Source organism: Python bivittatus, unplaced genomic scaffold (genome assembly GCF_059951505.1).
Source record: "Python bivittatus isolate LINGU-HERP-01145 unplaced genomic scaffold, Pbiv_v1 ctg000020_np1212, whole genome shotgun sequence".
Classification (NCBI taxonomy): domain Eukaryota; kingdom Metazoa; phylum Chordata; class Lepidosauria; order Squamata; family Pythonidae; genus Python; species Python bivittatus.
In genome coordinates, this window is record NW_028277030.1 from 119,034,498 (window position 1) to 119,062,476 (window position 27,979).

A 27,979-nucleotide genomic window follows, 5' to 3' on the forward strand; every position below is an offset into this window, starting at 1 on the left:
GTATAATGAGCACGGTCAGTACACCACAGAAATTCCAGTTGAAAGAGCTGTTAGACAAGGGGGCATTTTGGCCCAGTGGAAGGAAAGCCTTGCTGTGGCCAACAGGAGAAATTCCTTCCCTTTGTTTTTCACCCTGGCCCTTTAAGGTAACCTGAGGCACACTGGACCACACCTGGTTTCCAATTAGAAATGAAAACAGCTGCTAGCACCTGGGGGTTGAGGGCAGGGAGGAAGAATTTGCAACCAAGAATGTAGAGCAACTGTCAGAATAAGGTGCATCTTAGCAGGTGACTGTTGGTGAAGAAGTAATGGGCATAGAACTCAGCAAGCCAGCAGCTGGTAAAACACCTTCCTTTCCTGGCTGAAGGAACATGCAAAGCCAATGCTTCAGTAGCAGTTTAGAAAGGACTGACAAAAACAGAAGCTAAGCAACTTGAAGGCTAAATTATGGCTAAGGACTTTGTTATAGCTCAGGTAACAAAGGAGAGCAGAACTGTCCATAAGATTGTTGGGGAATCTGTATTCATGTATTGTGTTTATTTCTACTTTTACTGATTTTTATGAACCTGTTTGCATTTGGGTAGTGTATTTCTATTTGGAATTTGCTTATGCTGATCCATGACTATTATAAACTATTTATTCCTTCATTTTAGCTTTTGTGCCTCTGTTTTCCATTTGGTTGTGGTTGGTGGATCTTAGAGCTAGTTGATCACACTAGCCTGAAAACTGTCCATTCCTGATATAAAAGTACAGTAGTAATGGTAAGAAAAATTATTATTGAGGCGTTGGCTGCACATTGCAGGAACAATGTATTGATGCCAAATAAGCACATGCCTTGTGTTAAATGCCTGAAAAATAATCATATCCTATGAAAGAAATCATCTCCTCCCCCATGTCCCATCAAAATCTCCAAGGTCAATGAAGAATACCATTTTGAAACTACCATCTGTGTGCCAACACAAAGTAGCTAAAGATCATTTAAAGATATGATGTCCTTAGCTGCTCCTTGTCTATGGAATTTCTAAGATACTTTTAATTCGTGTTTTTTTTCATCTTGACATATGACAACTACAGGCATAAAGCAGTATAGTAATGTGTACTTGCATATCTTTACCCTTCTGGTATAGTATCTGGTAGAATTTGCCTATCCCTGAACCTAGATAAAAAGATTTAGCACTTGCAGAAAAGCAGACATTTGCAGAGCCCACAAGAGACAAGCTCAGTAAATATCTTATTTGTAAAAATTTGACAATACTTGCATGAGTCCTACAAACAAATGTCCTTTTTAAACAGTCCTAATATAAAAAGTTGGGCCCATTTGCATTTATAAAAATGTCTGGGTAGATTTCTGAGAACCAGTTTGAAAGAGGCAAAGTTATGAAGATTTTGGCATCTAATGTTTTCATTATTTTAACATATTGTGGTTTGCATTATTAAAATTTGAATTTTAATTTGTATTATCTCCTCTAAGCTTTTGGAACAGGTATAGCTATAAGCTGAAGTAATTGAAATACTATCCTTACTTGTTTTCTAATAAGTAAGTGGTCTTATGAGATCCAAATCCAGAAATGTAACCAAATACTTACACTAATTCTTTTTACTTAATCCGGTTGGATTATAATGATTCATTGGCATCTAATTTTTTTTTCCAGTTCCTTTAAGCCAATGACTGCCATGAGTGCGTTAAGGATGCTGTAAGAATTCTGAGGAAAATAACACACCCCATGAAAAGAACACAGTGGAATTCTAATAATAAATATTTGCTTCCTTCTACTGCAGATTGATTTGGAGCCAGAAGGAAGAGTGTACGTCATCATAGATCTTTCAGGCTCTTCAGGTGAAGGTAAGACTGCTAGATTTTATTGTATTCACTCAAAAATATACATATGCATTTTAAGTATGGTCAGGAGCCCTTTATCTGAATATACAGATTTTTGTGTATCTTGGGCACAGGAAGCTATGCCAGTCAAGCCCTTATATACATAGGCATACATACGTTCTAAGAAGAGAGGTCCCAGATGATTGACAGATGAAGAAAAAATCTCCCAGCAGGAAGAGCAGTTTGATAGGAACCTATTACTTACAGAAGTGCTGGAAGTATTCCAGCAGAAGTTAAATAGCCAAGTGTTAAGGAGGCTTTAATTTGGATTCCTGTATTGAGCAAGGGGCTGGACTCTGTGGCCTAAATGGCCCCTTCATCTCTGTGATTCTATTTGTAACAACATGCCACATGTTAGTTTTTTCAGTCAGTGATGGAATAAATCTGATACAGCCAGGAGATTGTACCCTTGATCAATACCTAAAAAGCAACCTTGGAAGTTTCATGCAAATAGCTCTGAAATTTCTAAAAAAAAAAAAAAAAAAAGGAATAAAATTATCGATGGCTGGTGTGGGTCTTCCGGGCTGTGTGGCCGTGTTCTGGAAGTTTTGTTTCCTAACGTTTCGCCAGCACCTGTGACCGGCATCTTCAGAGAGCAGGAGCACCTCTGTGTCCAGGGTGATGTGGCCCTTTTGTGGGTACAGTGGTACCTCGGGATACGAACGCCTCTACTAACGAACGTTTCGGGTTACGACCAGCTTCGGCAGGAAAATTTTACCTCTGGTTACGAACTCGCCTCGACATACGAACCGGATCCGTGGCCATTTTCCCTGCTGCCACGCGGTCGCGGCTTCCTGTGGGCGAGGTCGCGGTAGCAAGGAGACGTTCGGTGAGGCTTGTGGTGTGTTTGGCGGTGTTTTGCGAAGGTTTTTGGTGTGCGTGTTAGCATGGCTCCAAAGAAAATGCAGAGCAGGCTTGGCGGGAGTAAGGCTCTGAAGAGAAAAGTGACAATCGAGCTGAAGAAGGAAATTATAGAAAAGCACGATCGTGGCATTCGTGTGACTGATCTGGCCTCAGAGTACAAGATGGCGAAGTCGACCATCTCGACTATTCTCAAGAATAAAGATGCCATCAGAGGAGCTGATGTGGCAAAAGGAGTGTCGATCTTAACGAGGCAGAGGACACCAGTGCTGGAAGAGGTGGAAAAGCTGTTGTTGGTGTGGCTGAATGAGAAACAGCTGGCAGGTGATAGCGTGAGTGAGGCTATGATCTGCGAGAAAGCCAGGAAGCTGCACAGTGATTTGCTGCAGACAAACCCCTCTACCAGCGCAGCAAGTGAGGAATTTAAAGCCAGCAGAGGCTGGTTCGAGAAATTCCGAAAGAGAAGTGGCATCCACAGTGTGGCAAGACATGGTGAGGCTTCCAGTTCTGACAAGGCTGCTGCAGAAGCCTACAAGAAAGAATTTGAGGACTTCATGAAGGCGGAAGGGTACGTCGCTGAGCAAGTGTTCAACTGCGACGAGACAGGGCTCTTCTGGAAGAAGATGTGGCCAGAATGTGTTGCTGGACATGAGTGTGAAGGGTCTGATGCAGAGGTAGTGGAGGAGATTGTGTCCATGGGCAAGAGCATGGGTCTGATTGTGGATGATGCAGACATAGAGGAGCTTGTTGAGGACCATAAGGAGGAGCTGACCACAGAAGAACTTGCTCAGCTCCAGAGTGAGCAACAGAAGGCGCTGGGTGAGGAGCATTCCACTGAGGAAGAGGAGGAGGGGGAGGAGGTGAGCTGTGATGCGATCAAGTCCATCATGGAAAAATGGAATGAGTGCCAGGATTTCATTGAGAAGCACCACCCCAACAGAACTGTGACAAGCAGAGTGCTGAATCTTATGAACGATAACGTGTTCTCTCATTTCCGGAGGGTTATGCAGCGCAGGAAAAAACAACAGACTTTAGACAGGTTTTTCCCCAGAACTGAGCCTGCAGCTAAGAGGCAATGAAGAGAGGAAACCCCTGAAGGGGACCCTCCCTCCAACCAATAACTGCCTCCCCACCCCATTCTCCCTCTTCATGCTGGGCCAGTTGCACTGTTTTTCATGTTTTTGTGGTGTAAAAATAAAATGCATATGTTTCAGAACGGATTGTACTTTACATTGAACCTTATGGGGAAATTGCCTCGGGTTGCGACCAAATTTGGGCAGAGGGCGGAACGGATTAACCGGATTTACATTGAACCCTATGGGAAATTTTGCTTCGGGTTACGACCAACTCGGGATACGCCCAGAGTCACGGAACGGATTAAGTTTGTATCCCGAGGTACCACTGTATTTATAGAGATCTGGGGGGGCGGGGGTTGGGTTACTGAGTGGCTGCTTGTTTTGGTGTCAGAATCTGTGTGTATCTTCCTGGGGATTAGGCAGGGTTTTTTCTTCTATTGAATTGTTAACGAGGGGCTGCTGGGGGTGATTAGCAAGTTCATTGTGTGAACTGTTCACCCGTCCTGGTGGTTGTGCTGAGTACTCAATAGAAGATTCAATAGAAGAAAAAACCCTGCCTAATCCCCAGGAAGATACACATAGATTCTGACACCAAAACAAGCAACCACTCAGTAACCCAACCCCCCCAATCCCCCCCCCTTTCCCCTCCCCCCAGATCTCTATAAATACCCACAAAAGGGTCACACTTTTGAGAAACTTCCAGAACACGGCCACACAGCCCGGAAGACCCACACCAGCCATCGTATGCCGGCCGTGAAAGCCTTCGACAATACAATAAAATAATCATTGTGGGACATGGTACAAGTATGGCCTGACAATATGTGCTCATTTTTGTGATATCTATCCATCCATCCATCCGTGCGTGCACACACACACACACCATGCAGTAGAATGTTATTATTAACAGTCTATAAGATTTTTCAGAGGAATTGAATCCATTGGTCCGCTGGTCTTCATCTGGAGCATAAGCTGATTTGAATTGCATTTACATGTTTTATCCATTGATGTTGGTACCTTATAATATTATGACCACAAGTTGGTAGAGGCAAAATAGAGGCAAAGAATTGATTTGAAATAAATCATCTCTAAAGTTTATTTATTATGCAAATATATATGGCTGCCCATTTTAACCAAATAACTCTGGGCAGCTGACAAGCATAAAAGCAGTAATGTCTATATGAAAATAATAGGAAAAAAAATAGTAAAAGACACTGGGTAAAAAAATCTTCTCCATCAACCAAGGCAAAAACACCATGTTATATATTTAATTACATCTAGGGACTGTCATTTTCAATTAACTATTAAAAATATACATACAGTGGCTCAGTGGCTAATGGAGTTTACATTCCATCAGTTGCCCACTTTCTTGCAAACAAGCTTGTTTTTTAAATTGCTTCTGCATAATCAAAAACAGGCTAGATTTTATTATAAATAAAAAATACATTGGATTGTATTCCCTCTTAATAATCTCCAGAAGAGTTTTGAACTGCTGGGATCTATTTATTAAATAGCTAAGAGTGTTTTGATTTCAAATGTTGATGTAAGCATATTTTTTTATCCTTTACCCAGTCAGTTAGTAGGAATGTCTGTGTATTTTGTAAACAGGCTGTTTTTTAGTTGAGTATTATTTACATTCGCATAGGCATCACTAGGGGGAAAAAAGAATAAGATATATTTGCTTGGCTCTTTAAAAGGGAATAACCACTAAAACAATGTTTTGATTATGGTGGTACTTTTATTTTAGGCTCTCAAGTGTTAATCAGTGTCCAGACTTGTTGGCCTATCTTCAGATCCATCCTATTATTAGGCAAGTGAAACAGCCACCCCTTTAAACAGCCAATATTGGTGACAAGAAAAAGAGGCTCCTATTATTGTTGTTGTATCTTTATTGCCAGAGTCTGAAAAGGTACTTGTGGGATTTTCTGCCTCATGGGCTGAAATAACACAGTCGGACTTGACTTCACTTGAGAGGGTAGAAAACACCATTTGTGGCTTTGTTTTGCTTCAGACGTTGAAATGTCTTGGAGTAAACTTGCACACTCTTGTGTTCCTGTCTTGCTTGTGAGCTTTCCCAGAGGCTTCTGGCAATCCACTGAGAGAAACAAAGTGCTGGATTAAGTGGACTTTTGGCCTTACATTCTTCCTGTAAGGAAGACCCAAACAGGAAGCCTATCCCAAGTCACGCTAAGATGAAAACACCTTCCCCAGTCATTTTAGGGAAGGGGGAAAGAAAGTTTTAAAACTGGGATGTAGGAGCTTTCCAGGAGACAAGGAGTAGCTGCCTTTCCCCCTTTTCCTTCTATTTTTAAGTCCTACTGTTCTTCCTCTGCAAGTGTTTCTATGGCTGCAGTGAGCAGCCTCCAGGGCTGAGGTATCATTCCAATTTGCTTGTTTGGACAGTGCTTTCTCATCTCCCTTCCCCTGTCCTACAGTTTGTTTTATGTGTTTGTATGTGTGTCTGCCTGTGTAAATACACACGTATATTTAGAGCCCACTTTTCATTATAAGTAATCACAAAACACAATATAGTACCATATAGTAGTAATCCTAAAGCAGAATATGATATGATTGTAACCAGTAAAATTCAAAAAATTAAATTTGTACCAAATTACAAGGGTTAAGCCAGAAAACAGGATTATGACAATGGAGACACACTAAATGACACACTAGCATGGGGTCAGCCACATATTTAACTGATGCTGAAAACTAACTAGACTCAGTTCAACTGTGGCCAGGCAGGGAGGGACTTTATGATCATGACCCCTGTTTCCAGAACTGTTCTAGAATGATGTTGCATCGTATTGTGGTATCATTAAGACAAATGATATGGGCAAATATGGCCACCACCTACCCTGTGAAAGGGCAGTGAAATTTAAGAATTTTAAAAAAAGATAAAAGGGCATCTTTTGACTTCCAATCATATCCCTACCTTGTGAACATTTTAAAGGTATCTGACATAAAAGGGATGAGTAAAACATGTTTCTGTTGTACTTTGAACAGAACTTGGAGATTTTAAAAAAAAATAGATGAAGAGGAATTGATTTAACTAATCTGGTGGTGGTTGTGGTTGTTTTAGAATTTTAACCTCCTTGATATAACAAATACTTAGATGAGCAGGACATTGCTTTTTTACTGTTGACTTCACACTTTGATAGTTTTTGAATATGAGATATTTCTATTCATTTTTAAACTGAAAATATATCTATGGGCAAGCTGCAACTTCATGCCTAGCCTCTCTGCAATTCTGAACATTTAAAAAAAGTATGTATTGCATTTGGAAACAAATTGGTGCCTTTCTAATTTTGCATGTAGTGAGTGATATGGGCACAGCAAATACTCACAAGAGTTGGACTTTTTTTTTTTTTCAAATGAAAGCTGCAATTTTCAGAATTCCAGCAAGACTCTGTGGGTTAGAAATAATAGACAACTCTTGGAAGAACTCTCAATTTGCCTAATAAGTGTCTAAATTTTCAAATTTGCAAGCAGCTTTTTTGGAATCATAGTGATAGATTGCTCATGATATCTTTGAATTTTATACTGGGGTTTAAATATAAATGTTGGAAAGCAGAAGAGCAGAAATATGTATATGTCTTGTTCTGGCCAAAAGGGTTCAGTCTATGCTTTATCAAACTGATGGGTCAAAGATCAGATTATTCAGGTTCATGAAGGGAGCTGTCCAACAAGACCACTGTTGCTTCAGCAACAGCTAGTCTTCAGTAAAGACTTGAGTAAATATTAACAGCAATATTGCAACCCCACCCTTTCCTTGGGCACTGGGGTGCTTCTTTCTCATGTTTGCAATGTCTGTAGTTTCTCATGTGTTATCAAATAGCCATTACACCATTGACGGTGGACTTCCTGGTAGTCTCAAAAGAGCTATCAGCATCTTTTAATGCCTTTTGTTCTCTACATATATTAGAGACAAAAATAGAATATTTTACTTCCTTCACTTTGGGGTATAAGGGATGCTAGGAGGGAAGGTGACGCTAGATCTGATCTGCACAAAATAAGATCCGCTAACCAGCCATGTATTTCATCCTATCATTTTCTTGACCACCACACCAGCTTTTGCTTTTCAGGCAGACAGAAAAATCCAGAATGTTTATTGAGCTCTGTCCCCATCCTCTTGTCCTTCCAGAGGGCCATGAAGACCTGGTTCTTCATGCAGGCTCTGGGCTAGGATGGAAGTGAACCCAGCCAATGTAGAGTTGAGGGGATGTTGTGGTGCTTTGATGGGAAGAATGATGTGCTGTGTTTTGTGGCTTTGTATTTTTTTAAAGGACTGTTGCTGTGAACTGCTTAGGATTATCATGTATAACACAGGGAGCCATATAAATTTTATAAATAAATAAGTGTGTGTGTCCTACGGTTGCAAGATGGGCGTCCTTGAAATGCTGTTCCTAGGGAGTTGCAATTGGCACTAACATTACAATCTTCCTGGATCAGATCTATCATTTTGCTCAAGCATTTTCATTCTTATAATGACTTAGCCTGCCTTACATGCAAAGCATGAGTTATGTTTGGTCTTATTATTTTTAATCTATATGTGCTATTTTCTATACTTTGAGGTAAAAAGAGAGTATATATGTACTGTACATGTGCTATGAAAACCAGTTGTATGAAGAATAGTATAGAATTATTTTAAATAAAATTAAATATATGTATTAAATATATTTTTTTTTAAAAAATAAATGCCATTCTTGTTAGATTTACTCATCTTCATTGTCCTTCAGTAAAACCTAATGTTGTAGCTGGGTGGATTAGAATGGATTCAGAGAGATTTTAACTAGTATTTAATTCAGTGGTCTTGGGAAAGTCTCTGTGAACATCTGTTTCCAATTTGTATTAATAAAAAGAATTATAAAAGTCTGGTTTTCAGGCTGAACAAAAAAAGTACTTCAGTGTTATACATATGATTAATATTGTGAGTTTCTTTCTGAATCATCATATAAAATCCTCTGTTGACCTCTGTGGATGTTGACCCTGTCCTCCATTGATCAAGATTGTAAATGAAAATTATAGCAGCTCTGAAAGAAATTCTGACTTTCAAAGCAGATGTATATCCTTTGTTATTACCATCCAATTTTTCTGCAGTGGTACTTCTATTAAGATAATAGGGAAAGGAAAAGGTAAACATAGAAACAGTTTCAACTTATCCATTATCCATACTAGCAATGTTGTCATTCTGTCTGGGTCTGAGTGTTTTCACTCCTTCTAGCTTCGGGGTAAGCCTCTTGTCTCAATATGAAAGGCACTTTCCTCAGTCTGTGTGCCTCCTGAGGACACTGGCTTGAGCCTGTATGACCTTAATTATCATCAGTTTTGGTTATTTATTTATTTATTTATTTATTTATAAATCAAACTTGTCACCGCCCATCTCATAGAAATGGCTCTGGGAAGTTTACAAAACAGTTAAAATCAATTCAAATTACAAAATTACAATCTACTATTAATAAATAGAAAATAAATAGATCCAAGAATAATTGGCAGTCGCTCAGGGAGTGTCATCAAGGCACCAGCCACCCCCAGGATTGTGCTTCCGAATGTTTTGACCTTCAGGACAGAGCCAGGTCTTTAATCCTTTCCAGAAGGCCGGGAGGGCAGGGACCTGCTGCACCTCTGGGGGGAGAATATTCCAAAGGGCGGGAGCAACAGCAGAGAAGGCTCTCCTCCTGGGCCCCACCAGCCAATGTTCTCTCACTGACGGGGTCCACAACATGCCCTCTCTCCCTGATTGGGTGGGATAGGTTGATGTGACGGGGGTGAGATGATCCCTCAGGTAACCTGGACCCATGCCATGTAGGGCTTTAAAGGTGATAACCAACACTTTGAATTGGACCCAGAAGCAGACTGAGACCCAATACAGCTTGCACAGTAAAGGTGTTATATGTGCCGTTCTTGGGGGACTCAATATTGTCCATGTGGCCACATTTTGAACCAGCTATAGCTTCCAGATACTCTTTAAAGGTAGCCCCATGTACAGTACATTGCAGTAGTCTAGCCGAGAGATGACCAGGGTGTGAGTGACTGACCGGAGAGCCTCCTGATCCAGGAAAGGGCATAACTGGCATACTACCTGAAAGTGGGCAAAGGCCCTCCTGGCCACGACTGCCACCTACTCCTTGAGCAGGAGTCATGAGTCCTGGAGGACCCCCAGATTATGCACTGGGTCTGTTTGGGGCAGTGCAACCCCATCCCAAACCAAAGATGGTAAATCCTTGGATGCAAAGGGGCCTCCAATCTATAGCCACTCCATATTACCAAGGTTCAGCTGAAGCCTGTTGCGCCCCATCCAGACCCCCACAGCTTCCAGGCACTGCAAGGATGGTCATGGCATCACTCGCCTCACCCGGGATGGAGATGTATAACTGGGTATCATCTGCATATTGAAGATACCTCATCCCATGGTGTTGGATGATCTCACCCAGTGGTTTCATGTAAGATGTTAAAAAGGAACAGAGAAAGTACCAAACCTTAAGGCACCCCACAAAGGAGGGGCTGCGAGCTGGATCTCTCGCTCCCAATCAACACCAATTGGGATCAACCTTGGAGGAAGGAAGAGAACCCACGCAAAACTGTGCTGCCCACTCCCAACTCCCCAAGTCAACCCAAAAGGATACCATGGTCGATGGTATTGAAAGCCGCTGAGAGGTCAAGAAGAGCAAGGATAGGTGCACTACCTCCATCCCGCTCCTTTATGAGTCAGCAGTTTGGAGAAGAAAGCACTTCTCCATTTGCTTCTCTTCTGAGGAACACAATAGTCTTAACTGTTATTCTTTCTTCCTTAGCTCACTTTTTTTTAACGGATTGGCAGGTGTCCCAAGAACATATTGATTTTCTGTAGTAAGCTGACTTTCCTCTTTGGTAAGCATTATTTCTCAATTGAAAAGTATCCAGAGACTTTTTTTTTTTTTTTTTTGGAACAGTGCCTTTTCAGCTACTTCTTGCATCCTGGAAATAGACATGGTCCAAGATATTTTGATGTCTGAGATGAAGGCAAGATAGTTGTTCAGTCCCAGTTCACATCTTGAAGGTGACTAGAATTGCAGTTGATTGGATTGATTAGCTGCCACATCCTGAGACTGCAGGTCCCTTTAGGCTGCTCAGGGCAGGCCATGTTATGAATGCTGTTCTTCCCTAGAAGAGAGGGGAGTATCTGCAGAGCTCAGAAGACTCATTCCTGTGGTCTCCACTGCTGCATCATTGCCTTCCTCTGCCTAATAGTAGGGTGGCTTTGGTACGAAACTTAAATCTGAACTTTCTGTTCTGTCTATATGTGTATATAAACCCATGGTGCTTTCATACTGAGCCCTCATCAGTCATTCTATGCTCCATGGAATTGAAGTAACCGTTACTGTGTTAGCCTCTCCTCTGTCACAAAGCTTGCCATCTCCTGAACTTGGATCGTGAAGAACTGAAATGGGGAACCAGCTCTCACAATTTAGAATTCCATATGGGCTCTAAATCCCATGAAGGAGCCTCCCCATAATGCCCAGGAGAACAAAACAGCAGCAGAGCAAAGCAATATAAAGAAGGCTTGTAAAATAAAGCTGAAGACAAACCAAATGCTTTTCTCAAGTCTTTAATTCACAGCAGAAGACCAACCATGATGGGTCACAGGCATATTTTTCAGGGCAGGCTGTTTACAGGCTTCCTGCTGCCATCAGGAAAGTAAATTTCATGTTGTTTTTAGCAAATACAGCTCAGTTTGTGGTAAGATTTCTTGAAAGATTGTTCTAGCAGAACACTGTAGAGAGGTGGGGTGAGACAGACCCTTAAAATGCTCTGATGTTTAGTCACTGAATGCACATAAACTGATAGCATTTTGAATTAGAATCAGAAATGAACCAACAATTTGTGAAACTGCTGTGGAAGTTGAAGCTTTTTTTTAAACACTGGGGTTGATTTAAAAAAAGAAGATTGAAGACCATGGCCACATGGTCCTTCAGAATTTAGTAGAACACATTGGAGACACTATATTAGGCTACACTTTGGGGCTGTTGTGTGTTGTGTCTCAGAACCTTCAAGAATGCAAGGAAATTCAAAGAGCATCTGTCTTGATTGGCAGACATTATAAATTTGCTTTCTGCCATTATCTGGTTTAACAAAGCAGTACAGCCACTAAATTTCAATTGCTAACTGCTTCCATAGCCTTTGTGAACCCCTTAGGCTTAGATTAATATACAATTACCCATGATAATAATGTGTCTTGAAACCATCTATCATTAAAAATAAACATTTCTTGGCTCAGGTCTAGAGGAAGGCCTGGTTCAAATTCAGTACTTGTCATCAATTTGTCATCTTTTCTCTAAACTTTGTTCAGGAAGCAAAGGAGTTCTTGTCTCCCTTAATTCTTTGGGAATATATGTGTCCCTGGCTAGAATAGCTAGGAAATCTGGTTAAGAACTTTGTTCCTAAGTATTTATTCCAGTTAATGGAATTTACCTGCCCGCTTTCCTGGAAAGTGTACAAAAGTCAAGTAATTCCTTTTGTTTGAGACCATGACCATTTTCTTCCTTTCCATGTTGGTTGAAAAGCTAGACGGTGGTTCTCAAATTGCATCCTCCTCCTCTATATCCATGCTTTCTAGAATCAGATGCCTTCTCATTAAATGCTGGAAGCTAAGGTGATGAATTATGTTTGTCTTGTTGCTTGCACTTAATTGAAAGCACTGGTTTGGATTTCAGCACAAGAGTGGGAAGGTTAAGCTTCAATAAAATATCGCAGTTCATGGACGTAGGTGGGATAGGTATGTGTCACCAGCACACTGAAATCTTCTAGTTTCCTCACTTGCAAATCATGGCTTTAGCACAACTGCTTCATTTTAGCCTGTACTCACTGAACCATTGCACAGCACCTCTACAGGATGTCTAATATCTACACAGTATCACAACCATTGTAGTTTCTAATGCCAACTATTATGGAGGGCCCTCTTAAGAATTATTATTAATAGAAAGTCGTTTAAAATGGATTTTGTGCATCCCTAAGGTGCATTTCCTTTACTCCAAGAGCCTTCTGCCTACTCTTTTTCTCCCACCATGCATTTAGCATAATTATTACATTTTGTGATATGGATAAAAGGTTGCCTACTTCTTCTGATACCATGCGGGTTACATCTAAGTATTGAAGAACAGCCTAAACATTCTGGCAGCACTCCTTTTTATACATAACGAAAACAGTAAACACCAAATGTGAAGGCGTATTGTGATTTCTGTAGGTAGAGCAAGTTAAATGTACCTTGTTTTGGATCCCGTGTTTAAAATGGAGGAAGGAAACTTCAGCATGAAAAACAGGGACTCCACTGATCGCTAGGACATTAAAAAAAAATATTCAGGATATATGGCCTTTCCAGTACTCTGATTAATAACTGAACATTTTAAAAACCACACATTCTTAATAAAACTGACAGTACGTCTTGCTTCATATCATGCAGTCAGTAACTGGTCAGAGGCAGGTGTTGCAATAACACATGCTGGCACTAAACAAGATTATCCACACTCTGACTGCTAATAGGGAATGATGGAATGATCTAGACTAGTGTTTCTCAACCTTGGCAACTTTAAGTTGCGTGGACTTCAACTCCCAGAATTCCCCAGCCAGCCATGCTGGCTGGGGAATTCTGAGAGTTGAAGTCCATGCAGCTTAAAGAAGTCAAGATTGAGAAACACTGATCTAGAGAGAAGTTTATTGTGAAGGATCATTGTAGAGCATGGGGCATTGTAGAGCAATTGAACTTTAGATACCTGCTTTCGCGGCTGTGGTTGCTAAGAGACCTTTTAAGGAAACAGGTACTGAAGGGTGGAATAATAAACAGCTAACCTAAATCTACTGTTGTCTGATTCCTATTCAGAGTACTTCAGTAAATGTTCCCTACAGCCTGTGGCTTCTTTTTCAACCTGGGCAACTTTACTGCTCTGCAGTGTGGGAAGCCGTCTGTTTCCTTTGCCTACCATTTCTAAGATTAAAGCACTGCTAATTACTGCTTTTTAAAATCCATCCTGCAAAGCCTGTTGAGATTGGCTGATGTTGTACAGAATACTGGATGTTAACAGTAATCCCTTAATATAAAAAGGAATTGACATTAATTTTTTTCTGTATTGGCATGTAAGAAATTTTAACTCATATGATCTGGTCTTGTCCAGCTATAATATAATCGTAATGTGATGTTGAACTATATTCCTAAAACATGGAATTTGTCACCTCATGAAGAGCTTTGGTTCTATTGAGCCTGGCAAGAAACTTAATCTTCTGATGTTAAGGAATAGATCTAGGCTATCTATTTTTGAAAAGTCTCTGTGTTTTAAAAATGAAAAGATGAAACTATATATTTCTGTACGGTCTAGATTTAATGATAAGCTTAAGGATTTAATTAATTTTATATCACTATCTATATTTGTTAAATTTTTTCTTTTTTCCTGTTAATTTTCTTTTTCTTTTTTCTTTTTTTTTGGTCACCTGTAGTTTATTTTAATCACTATAATACATCTAGGTTTTATTTTTTCACTATATAATTGCTATCTCTTTTTTGGTGGTGGTGATTGCACACACGGATTTCACCACTAAATTAAAAATTAAGAACTCAGCTCACCCAAGCTTTATTCATACATTACTGGAGAGAGGTGTAAGCTATTCAGATCAGAGTGCAGAAAATAACACTTTGAAATGGTTCCTTCTATGGGATGATGACAGTAGAAATCATGAACATTTTCACATGGTAGATTTCACAGTGTCTACCCCAAGTCCCTTAAAAACAGTTTAAAGATGGTCATCAGTTGTCTTCCCTTCTGCTGGCCTTGAAATGCTGAGAAAAAATAGGGGCCACTGTTAGCCAGTCAGCTCTCCCTCAAGCTGATAGCTGGAGAATTCACAAAAATGTGACTCAACCTGTATCCCATCCTTTGAGCTACCACAGCCCTTGGATTAGTCTGGGAGAATGTTAGAAAAAATATAATAAATTGCAAGTGCTTTTCTGGCCATTGGTAAACCAGTATGACCAGTTATACAGAGTGAAAGTAGCCTGCTGGGAAAGTGCCAGTCCTTCTCTTCTGTAACAAGCCCTCCACTAGCTCTGACGCTGGAAGGATACCATGGGAAGCTTTCATATAATGCTTTCTAAGAAAACAGAGAAGGTATAGGCCAGGTTACCAACTTGGGTTGTACTTGTGCCATATGCAATATTCCCTGCTATCTGTAAGGACAGCATCGGTGAGTTTTGGCCAGTACGCCAAAGCCCAGCTTTATTCTAATCATACTCATTCTCTTCTATGCAAATTAGTATTTCCAATCTAGAAACTACCTTGCCGGCTGAAATATTGTTGTTTGCATCCTGCCAACTAAGACGTACCTACAACATACTAACCCAAACTGGAGATACCTTATTGCTATAACTGTTGTTTAGGTAAGCTGTTCTTATCTGAAATGAAAGCTATATAGTAGACTAATAACTGGATAGGACCTGAGGTTTCTTTGCAGTGGAACTTAGGGTCAAACTGTATATTAGTTTTGTAAATATGCATTACCAGCAGTTATATACAGTATTTTCTTTTTTTGTGATAATCCCCAAGAATCTACACCAGAACAAGACCCTAGTGTAGTACTAAGAGAGGGGTTTAACAGTCTGTCCTAACTGAAATCCTGATCAGGCCTCTCGTCTGTGTCATTTACGTTGCCAAGCCGTGATATATTTTTTTAAAAAATAAAGATAAAGTAGCATTATGTATGGATTGGTCTGTATTTGCTCTGCCTTCATGTATTTATTCATATATTCATTTTATTCATGCATCTACATTAATCCATGGTTTTTATTAAAATTATTCAGATTTAAGTATACATTTCTGATTATATTTCTCATAGAATAAGCACATACATTTATTTTATCTCAAAATAAGAGACCTAAATAAATGTTACCCTAAAATATGAATACTTAATATTTTAAAGTATTAAAGGCATAATAAAGATTAAATTCATCAGGTATCTCTGTGTAGGAGGTGGTGATTTATGACATAAGAAGCTTAGGAGTTGATTTATGTACTCATTTTAATCATTAAAAAATCTCACAGGAGATGTGTGTACTATTTCTATTATGAATGGTTAGCTTTCTTTGCCAGAGGCATTTCTGAAGCAGTTCACTGGTATCTCCTAACGGCTGTGCTGCAGTTGGTACTTAACTATCCTACATATTGATTTTGCTTGCTTTTGTAGACTTACTCCTTTTTAATGCTTCCTGTCGTCTTTCTGCCTACCAAAGACACTTTCATGTAACCCCATTTCTACTCCACCCCCTCCAAGCCATTCTAACACCGGTCTGTGATCCTACTGCTGATGTGGAAATGCTGAGAGAATGGGAAGATCACCTCCCTCTAGCTAACATGTAGGAGACTGCACACATGGCCATACAGCTGGGGTCCTGCCTTTTGAGCTAGGAATCCTGGGGTAGCAAACATCTTTCCCCCACTTTGTGCCAAAAAGGTTTTTTAAAAAAAAAATGCTAGGGTGCTCCTGACCCATGTTGCTATGATGGGAAGTTACGTAAATGATGGTGATTTAGGAAGGCAGGAAAGAAGAAACAAGAGAAGCCAACTTGCCACACTTCCTTCATTGTATTTAAAATACTCTGAAGGTGAAATGTCTGTGATTTTGCAGTTGGCTACTTTGCCAGTGCCTCTTTCTCCCACTTCCCATTGTAACCATAATTAATCACAAATTCCTGGGTTCTTAAAGGAGATGATGAGTCTTTATGGGGATGGAGAGGAAAGAGTTAAGGCTCATTTCAGCCCAGGAATGGAGACAAGGCAAGGCAAGGCAGGAGTTCTTGCCAGTGGGAATGCAAACTGTCAACAGGCTCTGTTCAGCTGGAAGCAATGCAGAAAATAGCCAGCTTTGCTCTGGTTCGAATAAACCAGTGTGGAGCAAAAAAGAAAAGAGCCAACACTGGCTCTTCAAATGAGCTGAAATCATGAAATCAGTTAGATCCCGAGTGAACTTCAGACTAGCTCAGTCATTCTGTGAAAGTACTTGTAAGTTTCAGAGAGTTGTTAAACTATATTTGGGTGGGGGCACTACTGATCTGAAACAAGCCTATCTGCTGAATAAACAGGAGAGAAAGACAGCACTCTTGTACTTTTTAAGGGTTGTGTAGATGGGTAAAAATTTTGTCATGTGTAGCATCTGTTGTTCCTTTGGGACAAATTACTGATGATCAAACGTCATTGGCTGCATCTTTACTCAAAACTAAAGTCTTGTAATGTTGCATAATAATTGGGGAACAAGACTGAAATGTTTAACAAAAGTATTTGGAACAATTTAGGAGCAACAGTGTGCTTATTGCAATGTAGATTGACTTGAATTTGGCTTCTTCTAACCATGGGGTGGATTTTTTTGTATGCTTCTTTGGACAATTATATTATCATGATTTATTCCTGTATTGCTTGCTAACTCTGGTGCAGGGATAGGTCTTGAAGTCCCCTGAACATTTGGGCAACACTCACTGTTCTTGGCCACTGAAGGTCAAAACATCTGGAAGCACAAGTTTTCCTATCTTGTTCTATTACTTGAGAAACATTGACAAAGGTAATCTCTAAAAAGAGATAACGATGTGGCAGGGAACTGCTATTGTTTGCAAAATCTGGAAGGAGTCAGTGCAGGCCTTTAGTTTAATAAAGAAAAATAAGGCTCTGTGCAATGCACTCAGTCAATATTGCAGTAAATCAAATCTATTTGTATTTTTGCTTTCTCCTTGTGTCCTTTTACCATGGAACTCAGAGCATTTCCAATGAGAAGAAAAACTGACTTCCAATTTCCTTCTGTTACTGTTAGCCCTATGAGTTAGACTAGGAAACCAACTCCGCAGGAAGACTAGAACTGTATACTTTATTGAGAGAGGATATATTAATAGAATCTTGCAAGTTTCTAGATTGTACTTTTTCTCCCCTCTTAGACCCCACTGAGTCAGGGAGGAGTCAGCCTGAGACTCTCCTTGATACTATCTCTCTTCCCAGGACCTAAGGAATGCTTCAGTCCTTTTTTGTTTACACAATGGATTCTGAATATTTCCTTCTTTCTGGCTTTCTACAATTACCTTTTCATGGTTAAGATCTGTTTGCAGCAGGAACCCTTCTGGTGGCTACAGAGTTGGCTTCTGTTTTATGGATGGAGAACTGTTAAGTGCAATGCTATGCTTTTAGCGAGTAGCTGGACAGCCAAAGAGAGCTTGATGCCCTAGGAAGTTGCTGCTTTCTACCGAACTAGACATTGATCTGGCTAGCCTGGTTTAGTCTGCAGTTCAACTTTAAGCGAGTCACTTGAAGAAAACAAAGAGTGCCCTTGAGCTGAGCTAAACTTCTGGCGATTGCTTGGGCACAACCATGCAGGTTTCTTGGCAACAGCATGGTTTGCCAATGTCTTTTTATGGGATGTTCTTGTTAGTTTAATGACCTACTATGAATCATGTATAATTATCACCATTTTGGGGCACCGAAGCCATTATGGATATGCAACAATCCCTCCTGCAATTGGCATTTAATATTTCCAGTGATTAACCAGACTAGATCTCCTGGGTATAAAATTGGTTATGACTAACTATATCTATATGTAAACGAAGCCTGTCTCTGACAGTATACTCCCTCAAGTTGTTTCACATTGCTGTAGAACTGCCTTCTCCATCCTAGAGCCCTCAGTAATGGGTGGATAGTTCTTAGAATTTCAAACCAGCAGATTACATGCTCCTGAGCTTTACAGCATTACATCAGAATTTGTGTCCATTGATATATGGTATCCTTCTCATAACTCCTTTACACCATTATTCATTCCTGTCTAACACATAGAATGTTGAAAATGTATGATGATACATCTTCCCAAATGTCTAATAAAACAATAGAGGGCCAAATAATAACTGATAAAATTAGTTTTGTTGAAAGAGGAGTGAAGAATTTATTTGCCCACTAAAAACTCTGCAATAGCTGAGTTTTATTTTCCCATTGGCAGGCTCTGAAACAGAACAATGGCTATTTTGTCATTAGCATCCTTCGTACGTACTGTACTTCATTACAACCTTTGGCCTATGGATATATCCATTCTTCCAAATCAATGTGCCTTTTAATTAATTTATTTCTCTCCTTTATATTCTGTGCAAAACATAACATTTAGTTCTATGAATCCTTGCCCTAATTGTTTTACTTTCTGTTTTACCTCCCTGTTGTAAATGCAAATAAATTTGGACTGATTTCATGCAATAAATAATATTTTAAATTGTTTAAACATTAACATATTATTTACACAAATTCAAAAAGTTAATCATCCACATTATAATTAGGCTCTTAAAAGTTGGTTTTTAAAAGATGCCTTACACTGAGGGATGGGTAACCTGCAGTCTATTTTGAGTTGCACCCACTTTTCCCCTATCCATCTGATCAGCATAATTAATGCAGAGCAGAAGTAAATGGCTGCTTTCCCACTGCAATTAGCACTGTGAAATTTTGTATGCTTTAGGCGAGCAACTTATTATCTGCTCTGCTTATATGATTAAAACAAAAACCAAAACCCCAAACCCTCATCTCCAGTAATCATCAAGAGAATGGACAAATGTGTCTGTGTGTGCGTGAACATACGTACGTACATTATATACATGTATGCATGCATACATACATACAAAGGTAGCTTTCTTTTGATATCACTCAAGAATAAAATTGTAATGATTTTCAGCTCCTTCAGCAGTTTTCATTGGTGCCAGATAATACCTGTCCCAAAACAAAATCATATTGGTATTCCAGTATTCCTGCTAAGTAATTTTTACCCTAGAATGGTTTTGGGCAATGGCCAGTTCATCTTTGCATTACAACATCACACCAGCTTTTCTTTGTTAACAAAAAAACAACACCCCTATAATTCCACTTAGAAAACCGATAAGGAAAAAAGAACTTAAAATAATTAGGGTGCTATAATATCAGCTAGCAGGTTTGTAAATTCTGCTTGCATATTCTAGAGGAGTGGAGATGGAAGGCAGGAGAATTTCAGTGGTAACAAGTAGAGTGAGACATGATAGGATACATTGGTCAGGCCATTCCACAGGAAGGACAGCTGGCCAGGAACGAGGTTCAAGAGAGGGAGCTTCCACAGACAAGAAGAGAGTGTCTGGAGTGTTCTTTTCAGGGTTTCAGCCACCCGTGCCCATCCTAGAATACTCACCTCCTGCTCCCCCTCTTAATAGGCATTCAGTCTTTTGTAGCCATATTCATATGTTCAGTTCCCATTTGGTACGTCTAGATGAGACGTACTTGCTTCTTGAAGTTTTGCAAATCTTAAAAGAATTCCTCTGAGGATACTGAGCCCTTCCTCTTGTTCTTCCATTGACCCGTTTTGGTACTGTTCTGTTGGTCCAAACCAGCTGGATTCACTGCTAGAAAGAATAGGGTAGACCCAGCATTCTGTACTTTGGAGTCCTTGGGGTTCTCTGAGCTTGATTTTTTTCTTGCAAACGTTTCATTACCCGGCTAGGTAACATCTTCAGTGCTAGAATGGGATGGCATGCCCTGCCAGTGTTGGTGGGGGTGGGGTTTGGTTTTGTTCCTCTGGTAGTTCCTTGATTAGAGTATTGTTTACTGCTTGATTGTGTGCCTGGTGGTGATCTCTGCTTATCTGGCTGATGACTGCTAGCGAGGCAATGTTCTGGTCTTTTGTTTTCTTTTCTATTGTCTCGTTTGAATAGTGTATAAATGCTGTTTATCTCCATGTGTCCGTTGATTGCTGCCTTGTCTGAATACCAAGCTTCCAAGAATTCCTTTGCATTTTTGGATTTAGCTTGGTCTAAAATGCTGACAGTTTCCCAGTTAAAACTATGGTTGAGTCTGTCCATGTGTTGTAAGATGAAGGAGTTTTCATCATGTCTTCTGACTGCTTAGTTGGTGTTCATGGATGCGCTCTGCCAGCCTTCTGCCTGTCTGTCCTACATAGTGTTTGTTGCAGTCCTTTCACTGTATGCTATAGATGACTCCTGTTTTTTCTTCTTGTGATACTGGGGCTTTTGGTTTACTTAAGATATTTTGGAGGGCTTTAGTTGGTTTGTGTGCTACGGAGATGCCGTGTGGTTGTAATAGTCTGTTGGTGGTTTCTGAGATGTTTCTGATGTATGGCAGTGTGATCCTTTTCATAGCTTGTGTTGGTTGTGTTGTAGTAGGTTGACTAGTCAGGCACTTTTTGATAAAGTTGCATGGATATCCATTTTGTTGGAAGATGTATGGGTGGTCTGTTTCCTTTTTCTGCTGTTCTGGGTTGCTGCAATGCGTTTGTACTCGCTTGAATAATGTTCTTACACAGCTCCTCTTGTGGGAGATTGGCTTGTTACTTTGGTAATGGAGTACTTGATTGGTGTGGGTTGTCTTCTGATAAACTTGGGTTTCTAATTTACTGTTGTTTCCTCTGCTGATGAGGATATCCAGAAACGGTAGTGTGCTGTTGTTTCCTTCCTCTCTGGTGAATTTTATTCCTTTGAAGATATTGTTGATGGTTTCAACAAAGGTGTCATCTACATACCGGACCCATACTTTAGGTTGTATGTGTGGAAGTGCTATAACTTATAGGCGTTGCATTATAATCTTTGCTATGAGTCCTGACAATGGTGATCCCATGGGTGTGCCTCTGATTTTTTGGTATATTTGTCCATCAGACTGAAAATAGGTAGTGAGGCAGAGGTTGATGAGGTCCATGATTCTGGGTATTTCAATTTGGGTGTACTTGGTTAGGCCGGGTGTGTTGTGTAGTACTGCTGATATGGATTCTTTCTCTAGTTCTGGGTTTATGGACATAAAGAGTGCTGTGACATCAAATGAGACCATAATTTCATCTTCATCTATGTGTACATCTTTGATTTTCTGGAGGCATTGTAGTGAGGAGTTGATAGAATACTCACTCTTCTCTGTGAGATGTCCAAGCTTTTTTGTCAGTTCTTTCGCTATGTTGTATGTTGGAGTCCCTGGTAAAGATACAGTTGGTCAGAGTGGTATGTCAGGCTTGTGTATTTTTGGTCATCCATAGAAGCGTGGGAGGATGGGTCCACTGCTTTTCATCTGCCACTATTCTTCCTTTGTGATCTGGCCTTTCTTGGTTAGGTCATTAAGGGTTCTCTTGATTAGGTTGTCTAGTTTCTGTATTGGGTTGATGTTAACTGGGATGTAGGTTTCTTTGTCCTCTAATAACTTGATTCTGTACTTTATTGCCCATCCTCTCAAGGCATGACTTCATAATACGAAATAACAACATGCAATAAAAAAGGGAGATGAGACTAAAATTGGATATATGTACTTTTTTAAGGCTGCAGTCATATACACATGGATAGAGAGAGTGAGTGTCATGGATTTTACATTTTATACGAACACCGTGCATGATCATAAACCTTCTGTTCCTTGCCCTTTCTCAACCTCAGCAGTTTTAAGCACACAGTTTAAACTGGTTGAGGTTGAGAAATCCTGCTCTAGCTACTTCTTCCCAAGCTCCTGACACTTGCACATAGATAGCTTTAACAAAGAAACCACCAAATGCTCAAGTGTGATAGAGGTCTGAATGACAAAACAGAGATTTCAGTTGTCAGCATGGAGATATGGGGCCATGCGTACAAACCAGAGCATCCATAAACTCACTAGGTGCCCTTAGTAGTTTTTCAGCATCCTCCTGTCATCTGCAGTATGAGATAATAATCCTGACATAACTTTGAAGGAGTGGTGGGAAGATTGCTGAGTGAGCAAGTGCAGAAGTCCCTTAAACGTTCAAATCATTATGACTTTGTGCTGAACACTTACAATTGTTATCCTTTTACTGAGCTCCCTGATCAACTTTTAAGCTTGACCTAAACTGTGGCTGTGTCAAATCAAGAAAAGCAAATCTGAAAGAAGTACAGCAGTTTAGCAACCCCACAAGCCCCTGTCCACTTTGCAAATTATTCATTAAGGGTAGAGTGGCTGTATTTTATTGTGTAATTGATTAACTGTCTTAATGGGTTTGCGTCATTTAAAAACAACCCTAGAACCAGGAAAAGGCACAATATCGCTCCAAGTAATTTTCCAGGCCTTTGTCACTACAGTGGTTGAAAGCCGTGCTTACAATGTAGTGGTGAGTGTCATTTTCACCCTTTGTTGCTGTTCTGGCAGGATCTTAAAGAGCTGGCAATAGGCAATGGAGTATTTGCCCCGGGCATGGAAAGCTGGCTCTGTACTATTAGCTGTCAGTGATGTCAACATGGTTTGTATCGCATGGATTCCACCATAGATTAACAGAGCCTGTTCTATGGATTGCAAAAGATTCCATTTGGAATATTTCCATAATTTTTCTTGACAGCAGAGAAGCAAGTTAATTTTGCCTTTTAATAAAATACAGAGAAAAGCCCACATCCCAGGTCTGCATTTGCAAAATGCTGGGAGTGACTAGAATATTTGGGATAGCCTCTGAAAAAGATGCCAGTGGAATGTTTTAGATTCCATGGAGATTGATCACAAAGACAAAGCGCTGCATTCTTAATATTGCCAGCATAAATATCAAGGGCTTGATGGCATGGAGACTGGCACGGGAATCTAAGCAGTTAATCCCATGGATCTAATGGGTGGGATTTTCAGAGTTGAGCCCTCAGTGGCTTTTGATTTTCCCATCCCTCTCAGAATCCAGCTCCCTTCAAGTTCTTTTGAAAACTGCAAACAGATGTTTTTTTCTCAAATCTGAGCCACTGAAATGGGATGAAAAGAGATATAATAAGGACTCTGATGGATTCGTTGACTTATGCTTACTCCTTTCAGGTAGAGTTATCAGTAGGACAATAAAGCCACAATGTTTAAGTCATCTGCTATAGATGCTGTAGATGAAATCAAAAGAGTAAATACATGATTTCTTAAGTTATACATTGTGGGCCCTTGGGAAATAAGACTGCAGGGTGTGTGTTTGTTAGACTTATATCGTGTCTTTTCTCCAAGAGTTCAGGTGGCCACTAAAGGGGGAATCTCCTTTTATTTTATCCCCTACCTATGTGGTAGGTTGGGTAGGGAGTGATGGCCCAAAGTCACCCAATGTACTTCCAGGGTTGAGGGTGGACGTGGGTCTCCCCACTCCTAATCCAACATGGTGGTTTCTGCTTTGTTTTTTTTAACAGAAAAACCTTGATTTAACAGACCATTTGGGGCAAGGGATTCTGTTAACCCTTCTGTTAACCAACTATCTGTTAAATTTGAAGTTATCTCATTTGTGTCACTTTACATCAATAGCATCCAGTTATATCATTTGCATAATATCATAATTAACTTTTACATAATTTCTACATAATTATGCAAGTGATGTAAATGGGTATTACTGATGTAAATTAATGCACATTGTTTAGTAGATGACTTTTCATATCATTTTTGACCATTTATGTAATTATGCACTTGACATACATTGATGGAAATGTAAAAGCATAACTACACAAATAATGTAAATTTGCAAAAATAAGTTATGTCAGATGTCTGGACTGCTTTGGAAACAATGGGTTTTCTATGTCGGTTGGAGGTGAAATCTGAAAAGAAAAAGTTAGCCCATTTAATCCAATCTCCCTTGAACAGAGTTATGAAGAATTGGTCTTACTGTAAGCATATTCAGAAAAACTGAAGTGGGTTGATGTGAGACCATTCAGTTTGAAGAAGGCCTCTTTATGTAAATGCTGCACAGCATGTTGGATTGAATTCTGAAAATATGCTTTAGAGCACAGAAGAGTGCAATCATAACAACAGAATGCAATTCTAAGAAGCAGCTGCATCTAAAGGACACAGCTACTTTAAAAAGTTGCAGACAAGTACTACATTTGTCCCCTCCCAAGCCAAAGCAACTTTTTGAAATTAAAATGGAACCACTGTAGAGCCTACTATATATAACCTGATTGAAAGTAAGCCATATTGACTTCAGTGGGATTTGTTATTAGGTAAGTAGCTGTAATATTTGTTAATGACCAAGGACAGTGCTCAAGTTCAGGACTTCTCCAGGTTTCTGCATCCAGAAACAAGTAAGAAGGATGTTCTGATCTCCCAGTGGCCAAGGGACATCTTTATGTCTTCCTGCTCCTGCTCCTTCAGGTCCTAAGATCAGGAGTAAAAAGGCAGAGGTAATTCTGATAGCATCCCATTGGCTGCATCAAAGCTGGTTTCCTGATCTGGTCAAACTGACAAAGCCATACCATTGAAGGATCCCATTAGGAAAAAAAAATATCATTCTTCCTAAGGAACCTGTTAGTCATTCCCAACCCTGTCTTTTTCAACAAAGTTTGGAAGTTGAACAGTTATGGTTAAGAGAATTCAGTTAGTATGATTCAGGTAGTATTTCAGCTTTCGTTTAAAAAAATGCTTTAACCCCCCCCCCCGCCACCAAAAAAAGGTAGGGAAAAAGGAAAAAGTACATCATACTTGTTACAGAGAGATTTTTTTTTTAAATACAGCATTAATACAGCATTTTCCATTCTAAGTACCTCATTAACCCTTGACCATATAGAATCATCTTGATTAGTCCTTCATTTTGTTGATAGAGAACTAATTTGAAAGTAGAGAGCCAACACACATAATCAATCCAAGATGCTACATCCTAGGTGGCACAATCTGTCCATCATCACAGAATCATCATTTTTGGCTACATCTCATGATCGATAAATCCATAATTCTTCATATATTGACAGATTTTAAATTTTGGGTATATAGTTCAAAATCTCATTCACACCTTTAAACTTTATTTTTTCCAAAACCATATTATCAGACTTATGAACATTAAACCAGAAATGAACAATAGGACAAGCCTGTATCATATATGTAAATGTTCCTTCCATCAAGTTACATTTCAACATAGTGAAGTTAACAACCAACCTTTGGTATCAATTCCCTTGAGTGTCCAATAAACATGAAGAAAAAGATCTTTTGCTGAATCAATCTCATCTTGAAGACTGAAGACATCTTGAATCAATGTCATCTTGAAGACACATATTTAATGTTCTTTAAGACCCTTACTCATTGGTTGTCAGTGTTAATTAATTATACATGCTTTTATGTACTTCAGTCAACCGAATCTAAGAGGCTTACAAAGTAAACTTAGAAAATTATCAGAAACTGTGTTAGGATACATACTGTAGAACATATACTATAGAGTCAAAATAATCTCATAATAGTCATAATAGTCAACACCATCATTCACCCCAGGTATATCCGCCACTCATTCCTCAGGCTCCAAATGCTCTTTGAAAACATCAGGTCTTAACAAGCCTTAATAAGTGAGGGCACAGGTCTTTATTCTGGGGGTAACCTTTTTCACAGGAGGAGAGCTTCTGCAGAAAATGCTTTCCTCTGAGGCTCTTCCAGCTGAATCTCAGAAGGTGGGGACTCTCAACATAGACACTTTTCTGGCATTCCTTGGGCAGGAAAATTCTATTTAGGGTCAGTAGGTTGAATATTAGCACAACTGTGTGTCTGGCCACCTGTCTTAATAATGTTTTGTCCTGCAAGGGAAAAAAGCCTTTTTCTACTCACTCCCATTTCAATAGGTGTTTGAAAAATGTGGCCCTCATCTTTCTGTGATTCATAGGTTCCCTTCCTAGAATCTAATTTCAGTATTGACAGCACTAACAGGATTCCCCCTCTGAATCTTTAGCTATGAGTTGGTGAGTTTATTCATACTGAAGACAGTACCTTGCTGGCCACAACTTTGGTTAAGAAGTTGTCAAAACTGGAGGCACCTTCTTTTCAACCTAAATTATGGATGCTCTGTAAGAGTAGATAGCATTTAGATTTAACCGTTTCTTTATACTGAAAGTCAGTTCTGTTTTTGGTCAGCAGATTCTCCAGAAAGTAGTATCAGTAGTGTAATATATCATAAGTTGGAAACCTATATTGATACTATTTTGACACATCTCAAGGTCTAGAATCCCCCAGGGAACACTCTGATATTTAGGACTCCTGCCTATGCCATGCTGTGAAGAAGAGTTACTGGGATTTTCTCCTATTTTTCTCTCTCCACACCTAGAGTGTTTTCCTGAGCTCTAATACCTAGAGCTTTTCTTTTAACTGTGCCTCTCAGTAAAATACTTGAGGGTTTGCTTTTTTTTCCCACCCCCATATTTATTTTCAGTTAAATGGGGTTGCGATCTTCCAGTCTAGTCTGGGAATTAGGACACCACCTCCCTGGAGATTTCATTAAAGTTGTACTCTGTTTATTAGCTTTGGGAGGAAGTGCTGTCCTGCACTGGAGAATGCCCTCTGGGTGATTCAGAAAATAGAAATTCATGTTTTCTCTTTGCATCAATGATTTCAAGATTTATTATTTTCTTGGTCAATGGTTAGGAGCTGAACAAAGAGATTGGTAGATCAGGCTAGCTATATCTGATAAAGTTCTGGTGTATGCAACTTCAGGTGCAAATTGTAAATGCATTTTTCTTTATGACATTTATATATTATAAATAACTATAGAAGAAAAGAGGTAAAATGTGTCTTGCTTTTAGAAGCTGTCACAAAGTTGCGGATGCAGTCAGTATTGTCTCATTAAATTACTTATGCTGTTTATTTCTATTGAAGGGGGTTGCAGCCCTACTACCATCATAACTCTTAGCCTAATTGGACTCATATCTGAACAGGCATGCTATGTATAGAATCGTACTAGGGATATAGCAAAGTATTTAATCAGCCCACAGAAGAATCTCAATGGATCCAGTAATCATTTCACTGGATGACTCCTCACTCCTGAATTAATCATTAAAAGGAGCAGCTTATTCTACTGACACCTCGCTTATTTCTAAGCAGGCTTGTCAGAGAAAGCAACTCCTGGATTATTTTGGATTCTTCTTTAACTTTGGTCCCACCAAAATTGGAATGTGGCTTTTGAAGCCTTTCCCAAAATGTGGGTTGTAAAAATTTCTCTACCCTCAGTGTAAACATAATGAAGTAAACAAAGAAAGTATTTGAATGTCTTTCACTGTTTAGACCTGTACAGTGACTGTCCTTTTAGGACCTGGGAAGCAAATTATATGCAGGTGGAGGGAGAAGGAGGAAGAGTAAAGCCAATGAATGAATGAATGAATGAATGAATGAATGAATGAATGAATGAATGAATGAATGCACATTGGCAAGGCACATTGAAAGACCCAGTATTCTGAAATATTGGAAGGTGTGACATTGTGCAAGAAATG

At 39.6% G+C, this 27,979-nt stretch overlaps 1 protein-coding gene across 3 annotated transcripts in view; it reads left to right on the forward strand.

Annotated features, from left to right (window-relative positions):
* The window catches only part of PRKCE (protein kinase C epsilon), a 321,985-nt gene that overhangs the window by 136,678 nt on the left and 157,328 nt on the right, over positions 1-27,979 (forward strand). For 2 of the 3 annotated variants that reach the window (XM_088147772.1, XM_088147775.1), the window contains exon 2: positions 1,780-1,843. In XM_088147772.1, coding sequence (XP_088003898.1) covers positions 1,780-1,843 — 64 coding nt within the window. Of the gene's footprint in view, positions 1-1,779; positions 1,844-16,754; positions 16,833-27,979 lie in introns of those variants that run through there. The other variant, XM_088147779.1, reaches the window with a different exon arrangement.